We start from the raw sequence: 19,589 nt of genomic DNA, 5'->3' as shown, positions 1-19,589 counted from the left end.
GAATCTTCAACATCTTGAAGAGTGTGACTTACAACTTGATTTACCAAATACTTTATCTACTCCGCTACACGTCTTTGCCAGCCAAAACAAGAAATTAATTCATAATTTATTTATTTTTTACATGGGAGTCACCACTTCTCAATGCCCAGAGGCCACTCGAGGATAAATGTTAAAGAATGCACAGTATCAGAATCATAGTAATCGTTCGTAGTGGAGATTCGGCAAATTTGTTGACTTAAGTGGAACGGCTCATCAAGAACTTGTTTGCATTGGCCTTGAAGACAGCCATATTGTAGTCAGCTGGAAAGCAGGCAATTATATGCAATCTATATATGGGTATTGAAGCCAGGAGACTATTAAGCAGGAACAGATACTATGCTGGGATCATCAAGATATGCAGGGTAACTCGGTTTAGAATCCTAGTAAATCCATGACTTGCTGCCTAATTCAAAACTTTACAGGGGCTTCCCATTCAAACGTCCTTAGAAACTGGCCAAACTCGAAGACATTAAAATATTCAGTAATATTTGTGCACGCATGGAAAAAATGTAGACAGGAAAAAAAGAAAAAAATTAACACAAGAGAAATAAAAATAAAATAAATGTCAAAGGGAGAAAACTCTGGATCATTTGTAATTTCTTCTTGTTTTTAATTTAAACCTTTTGCGTGTTTTCTAACAACCGTGCAATGACTATATAAGTTGAAAACATCATATTTCTCTTAGTCTGTCCGTTCCACATTTTCTCGGAAACTACTTAGCCGATCTAACTGAAATTTTGTATGGGTCTTTGTTATTATGAGATGTAGCGAACTAAGAATTATGATATATATCTGATTCACAGTTAGAGGTTAATAGGGTTTAGAATTTAATGCATAAATTTTACCATATTCAACCATCAATTTGGGATAATGCACTTACTCTAAGTCAACGGGTTGTAACTTTTGCCCGTTTTTAACAGGCCAAGAATTTAGTATAGAAAAACTCGCAGACATTTTGGGGGCATGTAATAAAAAAAACAACGAGAAATGAAATGTGAACGAATAGAAAAAAATGATAAGTGAATTTGTTATTTTCCACAATTTACTTAACAAAAAAAACGATGTTTAATAAAGACATTAGAATTATGTTTGAGACCGTGCGATGATGATGATGATGATGATGATGATGATGATGATGATGATGATGATGATGATGATGATGATGATGACGACGACGACGATGATGATTATAATTATGATGATGGTTGCCATGGTGCTAACGACGATAATGATTACGACGACAAGGATGATGACGACGATGATGACGACGACGATAATGATGACAATGGTGACCATGATGATGATGATGAGGGTTGCGATGATGATAACGACGATGATGATTACGACAAGGGTGATTATTATGATCATCATGATGAAGATGACGGCGACAATAATGACCATGATGATGATGATGATGATGATGATGATGGTTGCGATGATGATAACGAAATGATGATTACGACAACAAGGATAATGATTTTGATGATGATAATGACGACGACGACGATCACGACGATGATGGTGACGATGATGAGTTATGATGACGATGATTATCATTATCATCATGATTACGACGACGATGCCTCAACATATAATTGGCGCAATTACAATTAGCTGAAAATCAAAGATATAATCTTGGAAATGAATTACAAGATTTAAGTATGCGAAATTGATTTATCAAAGAGCTTTCAAATATAGTAAAAGACAAGAGACAAAAATATGTCTTTTTAGCATTTTATTTGTTTTAATTTTTCTGTAACTGATTTCAAAGGCAAAGCATATTTAGATGCACACTTGCACTTGTTCTAAGTTTTATGTTTTACTCCAACAAAAATAAAACTGTTTTTGTGATGTTTTACATATGTTATTTTGGCAAACGACCAAATGTATTAACTCCTCTCACAAAATATATCTTTCTGTTATATATTAGATGTATGACAAAAGAGAAATTTTATCCATCTATCTGCATCTATAAAGTTATAAAAACTTCAAATCGTCTATATCTAATATTCTATAAAAGTGTATGGGAGGACACTTCTCAACCTATGTTACATGATAAGGGTTGTCCCCTTTTCATGTAAGTAAAAAATAGAGAATTAGTTAAATGTAATTATGAAATAGGATAGTCAAGGATTCGAACTGGCGAAGCTAGATTTGGAATGGAAAATTCCAATCATAAGTTAAAATAAATACAGAATGTTATTGAAATAAAGAATGTGGAATTGTAATTGTTTAGCTTACATATCTGTATATGGAAAAGGGCTGTAATAATGAAATTTGTTTCTCTGAAAATTAAAATAAGGAATTTAATCGTCAATTGAAATTGTAAACATATTTTGTAAAGAGGTTATTTGAAAAATAGGTTACTGAACTCGTGGTCATGTTAATTTTGGCAACGTGACGCATGTTTAATCATGCGATGACGTGACGAGTTCTCAATATAGGTAGAGTTTTTAGATGCAGTCTGAGAGAAGAGGAGAAGAGTCGGGGATAGGGAGCCGATAGAGAGAGGTCAGAGACGGCTGCTGACGTCAAACCTTGGAAGCACCTAGGTAGCCAAATTTTCAGCCCAAAATCGATTAAAATCTTACCCTATGTGTGAATACAATTTATGTAAAATTTCCAATGTTTAGACCAAAAATTGGCTGAGTAATATGGTAGAGACCGCAGAGGGCAATTTTTTTAACTCAGATCCCGACTTTGACCTCTTAACACTTATTGTTTTGTGCTCAAATCCAATTAAAAATTTTGATCCATGTCCAAGTAACCTACATCTAAAATTTCAAGAAATTAGATCCAAAATTGGCGGAGGAGTTTGGTAGAGGTTTCAAAGGTCAACTCGTTGAACTTTGATTCCTTGATAGCTTAATTTCTGGCCGAAAAGCGATTAAAAAGAATTTCCCAAATCTCAATACCACTATGTCACATCTGTAGACCAAAAATAAACAGAGTCGTTTGGTAGAGAAATGTACACTCAGACAATTTCATGCGCAAACACACACACATACACATACCTATATATATGTGTGTGTGTGTGTGTGTGTGTGTGTGTGCGTGTGTGTGCGTGTGTTTGTGTGTGTGTGTGTGTGGAAATATCTGTGTGTGTGTCTGTACCGTATATATTTCCATTAAAATTTAAATTAAATTCAAAATAGCGTAATTGAAACATATTATAAGGTTTTTACAGCTTCTCTTCCAATTTTCGGATTTTATTTTACTTTTGACGGATTGCTATTTCTTTTGATGGGTCAAGGGCAAAATAGATTTACTAATTGATATAAGTGATTGATTTTGCGCTACGAAACAGATAATGTCAAGAATTGTAAATGTCAACTGAATTAAAGGAATAAATTATAAGATGGTCAACATCATGAACTTTGGAATATAAACTTTTGTCATTCATTCATTATCTATATATATATATATATATATATATATATAGATATATATATAATACGTATTAGATACGTTTGAAGCCAAAACAACCCAGTATTACAAAATAAACAGATATTTATTTTGTTTGAAATTGATATTAAAATTTATAAATTTATTTCGAAGATACACTTTCTTTCTTTTTCTTTTTTTTTTGTCTTGTTGTTGTTGGAGCATAGAATCAGTAGAAGACCGTTTGTTGTTTCTACGGTAGTTTTTTCAAATATCGGAACGGTGTGTTGGTCACGCGGAATTCACGTTAAAGTAGGTGTTCCTTTGCACACAAACCCTAACGTGAATTCCGCATGTCAAACGCACCGTTCCGGCATTTGGAAAGACTACCATAAAAACATACTTCTACAGATTCTATGCAGATATCTTGTTGATACAGTGGTAACATCACCAGCTTTGTATGTTACAGTTTTGCTTTCGGTTTCAATTCTCGCTGATGGCACCCAAATACTTTTTTAATCACAACGCTATCATAATATATACTAAATCTGGACAAATTAAAATATCATATTTAAGCGTAGTTTACGCTCGGGCAAAGCCGAGCGCCCGGTCTTGCTAGTTTCTAATAAGAGTCTAAACAGTTTTACTACCTATTATATTATCCTTTATCACTGTTAAAGCAAAGTGCGTTGTTTCTTTCTTATTTATTAATATTTTGTTCTTCATTTATACTAATTGCAATAAGATTTTTAAACGTTTCACTATTGTAATAGCCTTTTTTACCATTTATTCACTAATTACTACCTGATCATCCTAATTCTACAACCCTTATTTCTAGATATGGTTTGTGTTTTAATAGGTTTTCTGTATGTATTTACATTATCTGTCAGTTTACACTCTTCACTACCATATTTATTCCATCGTAATCCTACATCATTTTATTATATATATTCCCCAATTAATTTTTAATAGTATAATTACAGTGTATCCAATCAGCCAAGTTGCGTGTTATTTCAGAGTAAGATGCTTTTTATATATTTTTTCATTGTGGCATAATTATTGCTAAGTTGTTATTGTTTTTCCTCATTTTACCTTGAAATTTACCATTTAATTTCCAGTAAAATATATGAGATCAATATATATTTTCCTTCTTGAATCAATAATTTTTCATCAATTAATTAATGTATCCATTATTTTACTATCAATCCTATGCTTATATTTACTACTGTGTAGGCAATCGCGTATAATCTCATTATGTTTGTTTATAATATTATCCTTATGTGTTACTGACTCCCTGAAACATAGTTTACATGTCTTTCTTTCATTAGGGACATATTAGGTTTTTACTAAAATGTCCATAACACGGAGTATTCTTTATTTTTCCTTTAAGTGCCTTTATATAGGATGCTAGCAATGTAGTATTTTTATTTGTTCTTAACCAACATGCTTTTCTTATTGCTGCCATATGGTCTAAATTTAAATGACCATAGTGTTGATCCAATATATGTTGCAGATGCATTATCCACTGTAACATTACATTTATAGACGATTCGTCATTTTTCTATGATTATATTTTTTTTTTTGTCTATTTTTAAGTTTTCCAGTATAATATTATTCAGCTTTAGTTCTCTGAGTTTGGATTTATTTGGAGATATAATTGTATTCTTAATGTTTATTCTGGTAGAGTATGACACGTTAACTCTATTTTTAGTTGATAGTTTGCTTAGTGTTGTGTTTTCTTAAAAATTATAGTCAATAATTTTATCAAATTCTTTAGGTATACCCGTTTTTATATTCTTGCTAAATAAAGGATTAAAGCAAAATTATGATTTCTCTTTTCTGTCTTATAGGACTTAAAATTTAAAAGACATGTTGCTACGCATTTCTCTATTCTATCGTTCTTTTTATGATAGGTGCTCGACTAATCTTAAATCTATTTTCGTCCACTCTCAAATTGTACAGTCCCCAATAAAACTCATCTAATTATAACCACTATAAATAATTTTCCTTTATCACTCTGTGATTTTTCCTAAGTGTCTTAGGAATACAATAGGGCTGTTTCTCAACTGACTATAACATAATGACTTTCAAGTCCAATGTTAACAAAGTCTAGTTGATCCGTTCTCTTAAATGACCACATGCTACCATGTCCCACCGTCTAACTGACAAACTGATTAATCCTATCCTCGAGTGGTCTTCGAGCCTTGATAAGCGATGATTCATTAGTACATAAGAAAATTCGATAGTCCACCACGATATATATCAGATCAACCTTGAAGTATACGCCGCTATTTACTTGCTTCCACATGAGGGTAGAGTTATATGAAAGAAATCAAGCTCTGGGTTGGAAAAATAATTGCCACAGTCTAGAAAGATTTCTCCGTCACTGACTTAGGGTAGAGAAGATGAAGTGCAGTATCATAACAGATGTTACACTTTGCTCTCGTTGGATGTAGTATCCCTATTTACTTGCCTCCCCTACGAAGGTAGAGTTAGACACTAGGTCAATATTTAATGCGAAGGAAAATCAGACTCCTCGAAAAGGAGGACTCTAGATCAGGAAAAAATTTAATTGCCTCAGTCTAGAAAGATTTCTTTTTCACTGACCAAGGACAGAAAAGATTAAATATAATATTTATTTACCTCCTCACCAGGGGATTGTTGCGACAAGTGCAGATAGGGATTTGAAACGCAAGTGCATTGTGACCTACCAATAATGCCTGAGCAGCCTCGTTGGTATTTAACAGTAGGGGTGTTTCATGTGATTAGATATTACGCCTTGCTCCAGCCATCCAATCACTGAGTGTAGTGTTAATAGAAAGTGAAATCTTATAAATCTCGCTTCTCTTATTTTTGTCCTTTAGTCCTCGTATTCCACAAGCGATTTTTTCTGACAAGGAAGGAAAATTTTCTGATACGCTGTCTATCTAGTACTTGACTAATTTTTGACCTTGAAGTAGTATAAATTTCTTGTTAGTTTCGTACGTCAAGTGGCTTTATGCCTATTTTTGACCGATTTTTTTTTTTTAATAAACTGAAAACAAGATCTTTGTCATTTAGTTGCTTTCCACTTGAACTTTTTTCTCAAGGGGATAAACTCAACGTGCAAATAAGATTATAATAAATATTATATCAAAACCAGATACTTTACTCTTTTTTTTTTTTTTCATATAATCTAGTTTTTTTTTTTTTTTAGGGTTTATTTTCATAGGTTTAATTTTAAATACACAAGAAAAAATAAAGGAAGAAAGGTTGGGGAAGGAAAGGCGGTTTTTATTGATTAAAACAGCGTACAGTCCACATAAGTGACACTCGGGGGGATTTATCTGTATCAACTATGCGCCGTCACTACAGTCAGCAAAAACAAAGACGCCCCAGAGTACACAGAAAAGAAAGAGGAACTAAAGCAAAAAACAAACATTAATACGTAGTAACCGAGCGAACCAGAAGTGGTTATACAAATGTTACGAACAAATAAGAATTTTTTTTTTTTTTTCACGTTTTTTTTTATAGTCAGGTCAAATGATATTTGACGTCTGCGCATGCGTGATCATGAAAAAACAAGATGGCGCCTGTTACTCAGTCGTACTAATGACATAACACCTACATAAACGGGCGGATAGAACATAAAACATCTTACGTTAAAATAATTGTGATTTAATTAAGCAAAAACAAACATGTAAGTATCCGAGGAACAGGTGCGATTAAATGCCACAGGGCATAGCATCTGAAGAAAAGGGTATTTTTAGACGACTTGAAAAATATTGTCATTAACTCTTTCTCCGAAGTGGTGTTTTTCATACCATCATCGAGGATACGTCATGGATAATCAGTATCTAATCTAGTTTGACGAAACAGCCTTATTTTTCTGCTCAGCTGAGATATAAGTATGTAAGTTATAAGTGGGTCATTTCCCCAGGGTTTACCTTCTCTCTTTCAGAAACAATTAGTTCATTGCTAATCGTCTAGGCATCCCTTTTAGCAAATGCCAACGGGGCTGCTCGGGCATTTTTTGTAGGTCAGCGTTTTCTTTCTCTTGGGCGCTGGCTTTTCAATTCCTACTATCCAGCTTTGTGGTACATCGCCTCGGGATGGGCGGAAGTAAATACTTACTCTTTTATTGCTCTTTGGCTATAAGCAGAATGTAGTATCTGTCCTTGTGAAGAGGCAAGTTAATATGAACTATTACGCGTGTATAAAAAAATACATTGCTAAGAAGGCAGTGTTGCAAAACAGATGGTTCAGCACTTCTTTTAATCCGGATAAAATCACAAAATGGAACTTGACAATCCCAATACCAGAGATTAGTCCTTGACTTTAGCTTTGTTTACACTGCACCTGCTGGTTGTATCCTGTATTTTGCTTTGAGATATCGGTTTGCTTAAATTAATCTTAGCATTCACCATAGCGTACCCTATCTTTCGGTTGAGAATAATTATGTCTATTATCTTGTCTTCACTTACTATGAAAGTCACCACTTATCAAGGCTCAAGTGTCATTCGAGGATAAAAGTTCATGAGTGCCGGGTGGACTGTTTAACAACACCGTAATAATCGGTAAAGGTGGAACTTGGATAGAGTTTGATTATTTAAAGGGGTGACTCAACAAGCAATCATATGTATTAGATTTGAACACGACCATGTAATAGTCAGCTGAGTAGCAGACCCGGGGCACGGTGTCCCACAAGCAGACAGTTCTAAGAAGAAAATTTTGCACATCAGAGTTGTGTTCAGTTTTAGGCACCGATAGAAAGTAAGGAAAATTATTTACAGTTGTAGACGAGTATTTATTGTGAATGTTTTGCTGGGGATGACCATATTTTGAAGCTCAGGCGAGCACCTGCTATGAAAGTAACGATAGAGCAGAGATAGACATGCTAAAAGGAGAGGCGAAAAGATCTTCGCTCAGTAGATTTCGGAGCTGGTTTTGTATGTTGTCACGGCAAGAAAGGATATTCTTAGGTGCTCGTCCCCAGATGTGGCAGCAGTACTCTATCTTAGGACGTGTTTTATTCTTGTATAGGTAGAGAATTGCGTCATGAATGAGTAGCGCTTAGTCTTGATAAGTAGTAAATTAACGCTTGTTATGGCTTCGCAGGCAAATTAAACCGTACTAATTCCGTGCTGGCTAGTGATTGGACGATTCAATTATTGTTTTGCAATTTCGATACAATTATCAATTCTGTTCTAAATTTTCGATTCTGATACAATTACCGATTCTGTTCTAAATTTCTGATTCCGATACAATTACTGATTCTGTTCTAAATTCCCAATTTAAAAAAATTCTAAATTCCCGATTCCGATACAATTACCGATTCTGTTCTAATATCCCAATTTTAATAAATTCTAAATTCCTGATTCCTTTTTAATTACCGATTCTGTTCTAAATTCCCGATTCTGATACAATTACAGATTTTGTTTTAAATTTCAGATATCGATGCAATTAACGATTTTAATTCTTTTTAAGTCTTAAAATATTTAGCTATAGTTTTTTTGTTTCTGTTTGTCTTTTTTTCGTATTAACGTAAAAACTAATGTAATATGTGTGTATAATTTTGCAAACGTAAAATTCATTTGTGTGTGTCAGTTGTGATTTTACTTTTACTGGTAGTTTAAAATCAATAAATATTAATCATTTTATCATTAGTGTCAATAAATGAATTTTTTCTTATCCCCGATTCCGTTAGTGCTGGGTCATAAAAACTGGAAACGGACGTTCTGATTCTGAGACTATCATCAGAACATTGACCTACCAAACTAACGAACTTTTTTATTCGATTTTGTTTTTCATCAGAGTTTCATTTTCCTAGATGGATTGCCTCCACAACTGCTGAGGAGATCCATCTATCCCATAATAACTCTCTGAGATACCAGAGGGAAAGTCATAACTCCTTGCCTAAGGGTAACCTGGAATGATATAAGGCAGAGGCGCTTAACTCAACCCTCATCAATAGGCCTGAGGTAATCTCATCAGCATCAGACAAGGCCAAACTCTTTGCCAAGAACTTTGAGGATAGTTCTACCTTGGCGACCAACATTTCCTCCTGTATCCGTAAACACGCTATGCGACATACAAATATCTGTACGTGATGTTGCCAAGCTAATCAAAAAACTTGATTCCAGTAAAGCAACTGACTCTGACGGCATTCCAATTATAGTGCAAAAAAAAACTTCAACCAGAACTAGCTCTCATACTTACAAAACTGTTTAAGCGTTGTTTTAAGAAGAATTGCTTCTCATCATTCAGGAAAATCTCATCAGTATGCCCTATATTTAAGAATTCAGGTGATCGCTCATTTCCCTCTCAGTACAGGCCAATAAGTCTCCTGTGCGTCATGAGTAAGTTACTGGAATCTGTGTTAGATAGAGAAGTAGTCAACCATCTCAGCAATATTAACCTTCTTAGTAACCTGCAATATGGTTTCCGTTCTGCTAGATCTACAGCAGATGAGCTTACAGTTGTATCGCACAGGATTAGCGAATCTCTCGACCATAGCTTCCGTTCTAGGGTAATTGCTCTTAATATATCAAAGGCGTTTGATAGGGTACGGCATAAAGGTTTACTTCACAAGAGTAACTTCACAAGATCTCTAGCTACGGTATAGCTGGAAATGTCTCCTCAATTATTAAATCATTTCTCTCTGATAGGTTCATAAGATTAGTGATTGATGGGCAGAAATCAGAAGTCCACAATATTAATGCTGGAGTCCCTCAGGGCTCCATCCTGGGCCCAACTTTCTTCCTGATCTACATTAATGATCTTCCAAATCATATCCTTACATTATTCGTAGACATGTATGCTTATGACACTACCATCTATGGTAGCACATCAAAGATCGTAAACGACCCAGTTCTCTGATTCTCTCTCATCTGATCTTGAGTACGTGGTACAATGGGGAAAGAGATGGGTGGTTACTTTTAATGCATCTAAAACCTCTTTATATCATCAATGCTCTGATCCCCATCTGGCATCAATTGAAATGAACGGCTCTCGTCTTGGGGAGGCTCCATATTTTGACAAGCTTATGGGCTTGACCTTTACTCCTGACCTGAAATGGAACAAATACATCAAATCTGTGGCCAAGGTTGCTGGAAAAATGGTGGGATCCTTCTATCGATCCAGTAGATATCTCACTGTTCATGCAATTCTCTACCTATATAAAAGCCAAGTATGTCCAAGGATGGAGTACTGTTGCCGCATCTGGGCAGGAATTGCTAGAAATGACTTATCCTGCCTTGATAGAGTTCGAAATAGACTTCGTAGCCTAGTGGAGGATGCTTTTTCCTTTTTTCTGAAAGCTCTTTCTAACAGAAAAGATGTTGCGAGTTTGTCTCTGCTTTATCGTTATTTTTATGGAAAATACTCGTCTGAGCTCCAATCTATGGACCCCCTCTCGCCAAATTTTCACGAAAAATAGTATCAATAATTTCCACAACTCTTTATCTGTGCCTAAACCTAAACGTAGATTCCATGAACAAAGTTTTTTTTCTTAAAACTGCACTGAACTTTCTTCCGTTTGCCTGCTTTCCAGCTGACTACAATATGGTTGTCTTCAAGTCCAATGTAAACAAGATCCTGGATACGACCCTAAACTATATCCGATGGTGAGGCCCCAGCTTGCGGGCTTTGGGGAGTGTGGAGCCACCCTTAATTGCCATTGCTCCCAGGTCCACTCTGACTCGAAGTGGTAGTACCTGCTAGGGTCCCAACTGTGGGTTGAATACAAAACCGACTTAAAAAAAAATGAATTCCATTTAAAAAAAAAATATTTAAAATCACTGGATTCGGCATTAAATAACCTGAAAAGGATTGATATGCCGTAAAAGAAAAACAACTAACTAGCCAGCCAACCAACCAACGTAACCAAGTTCTTGATTAGCCGTTCCACCTCAGTTAAAAATTTACCGAATTTCCATTATTAACGATTACTATATTGTCCAATTGGTTACTATACACGCTTTAACCCTTATCCTCGAGTGGCCTCTGGGCCATGATAAGTGGGTAAGCCTATGTTTAAAAAAACTCCCTAACGTATTATACGTACCTTCATAAGATGAATTATTAAAGTGAAATGAGATTAATCTTTCTTTTTTATTTTATTCATCATAAACAAGACACATTACTATTGAGATGTATAAGACTACGGTGAATTAATGGTCGAATTTATTTTTAAATCTCTGTATATTGGGAAATAGGGCGCATGAAGGTAACTCCAAGGGGAAAGAAACTAATCGATCCGAAAAGCTTTCCGGCATCTGGGGACCTCTACATTATAAGGGGTGGGACTTTGCTGCCTGTCTAGTTGGTCGAGGGTATTTACATTGAGAGGGCACAGGTGAAGCAATCTCATCTGAACATATCCTGTTGAAGTATTTGTGATGCAAGCACGGATATTGCAACATTGCAGAGATGGAACAGAGACTGGAGCTTGATAGACAGTGTGAAACCTATTAGATTAGTATCTTTCTTTGTTTGAACTCCGTCTAAGATGAAGAGACTAGTGATTGATGCATCAGCCCAGACGTGACAACAAATGCATAGTAAAATGTTGGCTTTGTAGACATATATAATACTCAAAGGTGTGAGTTTTCTAGCCCTGTAGAACGCAATAAATAAGCAATTTATCTCGCATGACCTTTTAACTGAGAGTGCTGGAAAGTCGTAGTTGCATGTAGAAAATCTTTGTTTACATTTGTATTATGTTGAGAAGAAGGTTCTTGCGGAATTTTTTATTTTTATTTCAAATGATATCAGCGTTTTAATGTATGTAATCGTTTAAATTACAGTCGTTTTAATGTGTGTAATCGTTTAAATTACAGTCGTTTTAATGCATGTAGTCGTTTAAATTACAGTTGTTTTAATGTATGTAATCGTTTAAATTACAGTCGTTTTAATGTATGTAATCGTTTAAATTACAGTCGTTTTAATGCATGTAGTCGTTTAAATTACAGTCGTTTTAATGTATGTAATCGTTTAAATTACAGTCGTTTTAATGTATGTAATCGTTTAAATTACAGTCGTTTTAATGTATGTAATCGTTTAAATTACAGTCGTTTTAATGTATGTAATCGTTTAAATTACAGTCGTTTTAATGTATGTAATCGTTTAAATTACAGTCGTTTTAATGTATGTAATCGTTTAAATTACAGTCGTTTAAATGTATGTAATTGTTTAAATTACAGTCGTTTTAATGTATGTAATCGTTTAAATTACAGTCGTTTTAATGTGTGTAGTCGTTTAAATTACAGTCGTTTTAATGTATGTAATCGTTTAAATTACAGTCGTTTTAATGTATGTAATCGTTTAAATTACAGTTGTTTTAATGTATGTAATCGTTTAAATTACAGTCGTTGTAATGTATGTAACCGTTTAAATTACAGTCGTTTTAATGTATGTAATCGTTTAAATTACAGTCGTTTAAATGTGTGTAATCGTCTAAATTACAGTCGTTTTAATGTATGTTATCGTTTAAATTACAGTCGTTTTAATGTGTGTAATCGTTTAAATTACAGTCGTTTTAATGCATGTAGTCGTTTAAATTACAGTTGTTTTAATGTATGTAATCGTTTAAATTACAGTCGTTTTAATGTATGTAATCGTTTAAATTACAGTCGTTTTAATGCATGTAGTCGTTTAAATTACAGTCGTTTTAATGTATGTAATCGTTTAAATTACAGTCGTTTTAATGTATGTAATCGTTTAAATTACAGTCGTTTTAATGTATGTAATCGTTTAAATTACAGTCGTTTTAATGTATGTAATCGTTTAAATTACAGTCGTTTAAATGTGTGTAATCGTCTAAATTACAGTCGTTTTAATGTATGTTATCGTTTAAATTACAGTCGTTTTAATGTATGTAATCGTTTAAATTACAGTCGTTTTAATGTGTGTAACCGTTTAAATTACAGTCGTTTAAATGTGTGTAATCGTTTAAATTACAGTTGTTTTAATGTATGTAATCGTTTAAATTACAGTCGTTTTAATGTATGCAATCGTTTAAATTACAGTCGCTTTAATGCAATTATGTCTTCTTTTCACAACGTTGAATACAAGATGGAAGGAAGCCAGGCCGAAAAGCTGCTTAAACAGCTCGCGATATCAACGACGTTTTTGTGCCAGGAACCATTACTTGACGCACAACACAATGGTGCTTTAAGAAATTTCGTGACGGTGACGAGAGTTATGAAAATGATGAGCATAGTGGTCGGGCATCGGATCATAACAACGATCAATTAAAAACCTTTAAATCGATGGTTGCTAAGCCAACCCTGCAGGAGTTGGACGAATTGGGCTACGAAAATCTGCCTCATCCGCCATAGTCTCCAGACATCTATCCTACCGACTACCACTTTTGCAAGCAATTCGACAACTTTCTGCGTGAGTAATGATACAAAAAAACTAAGTGATATCAAAAACGCCTTCAACGATTTCAACGCCATCAGAACGCAAGATTTTTATGTTACTGGCATAGAATTGTTGTGCGTTGGCAAACGCTTGTCGATTCTGACGGTGCTTAATTTTTTTTGAGCCGAGATATGTTCATATCAATTTAAAAGTTAAAAACAGCAAGCACTTGTTTGTCAACTTGATAATTATATTAGTTTTGCTAGTAATTTGGTTTGGTCTGCAATCGAACCGGGATTTCTCAGTTGAGATTCACAGGTTAATTATATGAAAAAAATATCCTCTCGAGATTTCCTTTTATTCCGAACACATTTTATTCTAATAACATTGGCATCCGTGCGATATTGTACTTTTGCGTTATACTTCCAACGATACAAAGATAATTTAGCGTATCTGACAAAAAAAAACACACTAAAACCTGATAAAATGTTTAACAAAACGAAAATTTACAGTAACATTCCTGGTCAAATGGAAGTGCTTAAAAAGCATCGGTTCCCTCAAGTCCAACAAATTTAGCAACATAACAGGTGAGGTTCCTGATTGGGCTTGTGCGACAGAATGACGATACCCTACAGATGCGAGAATGATATACTAGTATATTTATTTGGAAATTCGCATCGAGTACAATAAGGAAAAGAATCAGATTATTTTTCCCTCGAGATAAATTTGTTCTTTTTCGCAGCTACAACTGACGAGGGAAAAGTCAGATGTCGACCCCGCCGACTCGGCGTCATTATTTGAAGGATGACAACTGAAGTCCGTGCAAAATGTCTCGGTTGAGAAGATAATTGGAAAGTGTGGGTTGACATATGATGTTGAAATACCGAAGGTATTTATTTCTCTCCAAACGTGAGAAATGTCGCATTAGGATCGGAAAGAGAGATTAAAAACTCAGCGCCCTAAAGGAGAAGCACACTGACTCTGGAACAAAGCAGATGCCTGAGCAGCACCGTCAGCATTCCTCGAAAGAGGTGCCTCAGACGATTAGCAATAAACTAACCCTTTTTCAAAGAGAGAAAGCAAAGCCTGGGGGGATTGAACTACTAGAACTACATAGAGTCAGCATTATACCGTAGTCAGCAGGGAATAGGTCATTATGAAAATGGTTTAACCCCTAATGATTTTAGGGGTCAAGGGTAAAATTCCCCGGCCAAAATACTGAAATACTGAATACAAACGAGAAAGTCAACGTATTTTTATTACTGATATTCGCCTCAAACAACGCACAATTTCCATTGACTTATAAGGGACTTCTGTGAACTAGTTCCCGGATTTTTAGGATCGTGCTAAGCGGGGAGTTGTGCAGCGAGATATTTGTTCAAATTATATTTATATTTCAGTATGTTTTTACAGTCGGAGAAACTGGGAGCAGGAATTATATTCAAGAGGCACGCAGTTCGGGGAAAGAAGCTATTACAACAGAAAGCTTACCGGCGTCTGAGGTTCTCCATACTACCGGGGGTGGGATTTTGCTGCTTGTTGGATTTATCTAAGCTACTTTGAGGAGACACAAGAGCAGCAGGTCTGCCATATTCTGATTATATTTCTGAATAACATGTAGAGTTTCTGGATTTCAAATGATACGAATTTGTCGTGGTCTGATATTAGATGCCTTTTTAAAAAAAACTGAAAAGTTGTTATATTTAGCTGTGAAAACGTTTCTCGAAAAGAGTCAGCGGATAGATGTGGCTCCGATGATACAACAATCCGTTATCTTCAACAAGATATATGATGTAATTCTCTATCTATATAAAAGCCAGGTATGTCCAAGGATGGAGTACTGTTGCTACATCTGGGCAGGAGTTACCAGAATGGACTTAAAAACAAAAAAAAAATCCTGCCTTGATAGAGTTCAAAATAGACTTCTTAGCCTAGTAGGAGATGCCCTTTTCTCTTCCCTGCAACTTATTTCTTACAGAAGAGATGTTGCGAGTCTGTCTCTGCTTTATCGTTATTTTTATGACAAGTGCTCGTTTGAGCTCCAATCTATGGACCCCCTTTCGCCAAACTTTCACGAGAAACACTCGTATAGCTGAAAACGCTATCAATAATTTCCACCACTCTTTATCTATGCCTAAATCTAAACGTAGATTCCATAAACAAAGTTTCTTTCTTAGAACTGCACGCCTGTGGTACTGTCGCCCGTTTGCCTGCTTTCCAGCTAACTGTCTTCAAGTCCAACGTAAATAAGTTCTTGATGAGCCGTTCCACTTGAGTTAATAAATTTACCGAATTTCCCTTACTAATGATTACTATATTGTCCAATTGACTACTGTACACTCTTTAACCGTTATTCTCGATGAGCCTCTGGGCCTTGATATGTGGTGATGCCTATATATATTTATATACACACACACACACATATATATATATATATATATATATATATATATATATATATATATACACACACACAGTAATCTGTAGTAATAAAAAGTAAGATTGCACGTCTAAACACAAAAATATTTTTAAAGTTCCCCAAATCTATACTAGATTGTCTACAATGAGTTATGATGTGTTGGATAAAGTACTTGATAAAATACAGCTGTAATTTACACTGTTCTGGAGGTGGAAGGTTCAATCCTCAGTAAAAAAAAAATGCAACTACTGTGAATTACTTAGAGTTTCTAACCAGTCATCGCTTGTGGATCAAATAGTACAGACACTAGAGTTTAACAGAAAGATTTCCGAGTTCGATAATATACACCAGATATATGTAAGAAGTTACATTATGCTAATAACACTTAAGATGAGAACAGCAGTCCGAAGAACACAAATAATACGAATCGTTGATCATGCTCAACCGTTGACTATCATGATGGGTGACGGGATTTTCCCTGCTTACCTCTACAAAGCAACTCTAAAGGCTGGATTTGAACGGCGTGGGTTACGAGATTTGATTCTTACATACATCATCAATAAGAATTTAAATCTATGTTTGATGTTGTGGGAGGTCATGTTGGTGATGTTCTCGACGTATGATCAAACGAAGTAGTCCAGCAGGTTCAGATAGGGGAGAAGGGGGCAATGAAAGAAGGGTACAAAGTCGTAGCACGCCTTCTGAAGACAAGCCTGGGTCTCTTTGGACTTGAGTCCTGCTGCCACACTCAAGGTCTCCTAGCGGCCATCTGATTGCACCGGGGGGTAACCACACTCTTCAGCACATCCAGGTACACTTTGCTGTTGACTTTCAAGCTGACTTCAAAGATGTAAGGTGGCATGATGTGGCCCTCACTTGAAACCACACCAAAGACCATAACCGTGGCCGGAAAGTTTGTTTTCATCACCTTGAGCACGTCCCTTTTATTCGTAGCAGTCTAGCGATATATGTGGAGGGTTCTATCAATGGTCTTGTCATAATTTGGATCGGTAGAGAGCATGAGTTTTACAGCGGCGCATCTCCGATCTCGCTCGTTGATTTTACTTTCAGACATGGTATTTGTACACAGCTATCAAACTAGTAGATGTCCTGCACCAAAAAGAAAGAAAATATATTTTCACCAAACGGAAATGGAAACATAATAGTCGTCTTTTCTAGGGCGATGATTTTATCATTCCACTTTGTATTGGCAATTTTGTTTATTTACATAAAATAAAAAAATGTCTTACCATTGCTATAACGAATTGAATAACGAAAATCTGGACGAGGAACATTATTTTCTTTATCTGAAAAAAAAAAAGATAATTCACGTAGAAAGTTTGAAATATTTTATTGAAATAAAAAATTCTTTGGAGGATTTAAAATACCAAATAATTTTATATTAATTTTTCAATGAATAAAACGATGAAGTAATTATATATCATTATTATATATATTATTATGTTCTAAATTTGTAAATAACTTTTAAAAAAAGACTGGATTATAGAAGATTGGAAATTGCATTGTTATGACTCATGCATTCATGGCCTGAAAGTTTCATTTCAGTGTTGCAGATATTGACGGTGTGAGACTTCTAGAAAGCAAATCCTGTCATGGGAGTGCGTCAGAAGCAAAGATGTGTCGTTGAATTCATAGCAAAAGTGCAATGAGAATGGTGGCAACTGCGTAGAAAAATAAATTTGGAACACAATAGGTCGCGCGTTTTAAGACTACCACTCTCGTATTGGTAGCTCTTCTAACTTATCTGAAATTTAAAGAAATAAGAGGATTTACTTTTGGAACGACAAAGTGCAATCTGGACGCCCATGAACAGCCATCATTAATCGCTGGCTAAAGTGCATTGAGAATGGTGGTGACTATGTAGAAAAATAAATTCTGGAGCACAAACGGCCGATTGTTTTAATGGTATCACTCCCATCTTCGTAGCTCTTTAATTGTTTAACCTAAAACAATAGTAGACTTTACTTTTGGAATGACCCCCGTGCCAGAAGTCTTCGAAAAAAATAAAAATAAATTATATTATTCATTTAATTTTTAAAATTTTATATAACATTATTTGATGTTCTTATATTATCTCTATATAATAAAAACGCCGCAGTTTTTTTCACATCTGAATCAAAATACAGTAAGTTTACAACAACAGATGCCACATACAAATATATTATGTCTACACTATTCGCCACTATCTTATGTAACTATAGAACGACATTTCTGAAACATTCATTCATCATGATAAAACCTTAAATTTAATCATAGGAATGAAATCATTACTATCGCAATTAGCATTAGAGGAAGTAGTTCCTATTTTCTCCTCTAATTCATAATTGCTATCACTTCCCCCACTTTTCACCGCGTAAAATTAGACACAGTAGCTTTATATTGCCCATTCACCCTTATTAACTGTATCATAAACTCATAGTCATATCGTTCACTTCCAATTCGCAAATTCAGAAAATGATTTCTCCCTTTGCAAATTCCACCCTTTCTCATTGGCTGCCAGTTATAATTCTCTTATTCCAGAATTAAAAACTGCCACAAAAAATGAATGCACACGTGCGTGTCACAATATGGCATCTGAAAGACAAGCTTTACGCCAAATAGTTACACCTATATACACACTAGATAGAGACCAACATTACACGTAGATTATTTACTTTTTGGCGGCATATATATATATTAAGTTTCATGTCTGTAGACTTAAAATGTCAGAGCAGATTAGTAGTCAAAATATTTTAACAAATATATATACTCATACATATATATATAGAAAGATATTTGTGTTTGCTATAACCTTTTTACGCAAATATTAATATAATAATTATTATAATTACAATATTTATAATAATTATCAATAATTGTAATAATTATAATAATTATCAATAATTGTAATAATTATAATGATTAGAAATAATTATAATAATTATAATTATTATCAATAATTATAACAATTAAAATAATTATCAATAAGTATAATAATTATCAATAATAAATAGTGATAATCCCATAAGAAACTGAAAAAAAACTAATAGGGAATTAATTAAAATGAATGTTTAAAAGAATGCGTAAATTAGATAGACTTTTTGCAGATGAATGCGATTCCATAAATTTTATATTGCAAAGTTGTTTTTTCTTTTTAAATAAATAGAAAGAAAAAGATTTTTAATATGAATATCAACAGACACAAAAAATTCATAGGAGTATAGATATATATATTAGGTGGAATGCTTTTGCTGATTTAAAATTCCGTCTTGCTTTTGAAAATCTTTATTCATTGCAATAACAATTTTTGCTTTCTATAACTGAATTCTATCTGCCAGCATGCTTATGTATGCCTCGCTTGCAAAATTCCTTAGGTTGTGATATGAAATATTAATCAATCTTC

The 19,589-nt window shown here is 34.4% G+C and overlaps 1 protein-coding gene across 1 annotated transcript in view; it reads right to left on the bottom strand.

Annotated features, from left to right (window-relative positions):
- LOC145291623 (uncharacterized) overlaps window positions 1–19,589 on the bottom strand; it is a 284,342-nt gene that overhangs the window by 249,952 nt on the left and 14,801 nt on the right. The window contains exon 2 of the mRNA XM_080137698.1: window positions 17,437–17,493. Within this exon, the coding sequence (XP_079993824.1) occupies window positions 17,437–17,481 (45 nt within the window). The 5' untranslated portion in view covers window positions 17,482–17,493. The remainder of the gene's footprint in view (window positions 1–17,436; window positions 17,494–19,589) is intronic.

The sequence above is a fragment of the Euprymna scolopes genome, chromosome 12, assembly GCF_053919585.1.
Source record: "Euprymna scolopes isolate OS-2025 chromosome 12, ASM5391958v1, whole genome shotgun sequence".
Lineage (NCBI taxonomy): Eukaryota > Metazoa > Mollusca > Cephalopoda > Sepiida > Sepiolidae > Euprymna > Euprymna scolopes.
The sequence above is the reverse complement of the archived record's forward strand: the minus strand, read 5'-3'. Positions and strand labels throughout refer to the sequence as shown.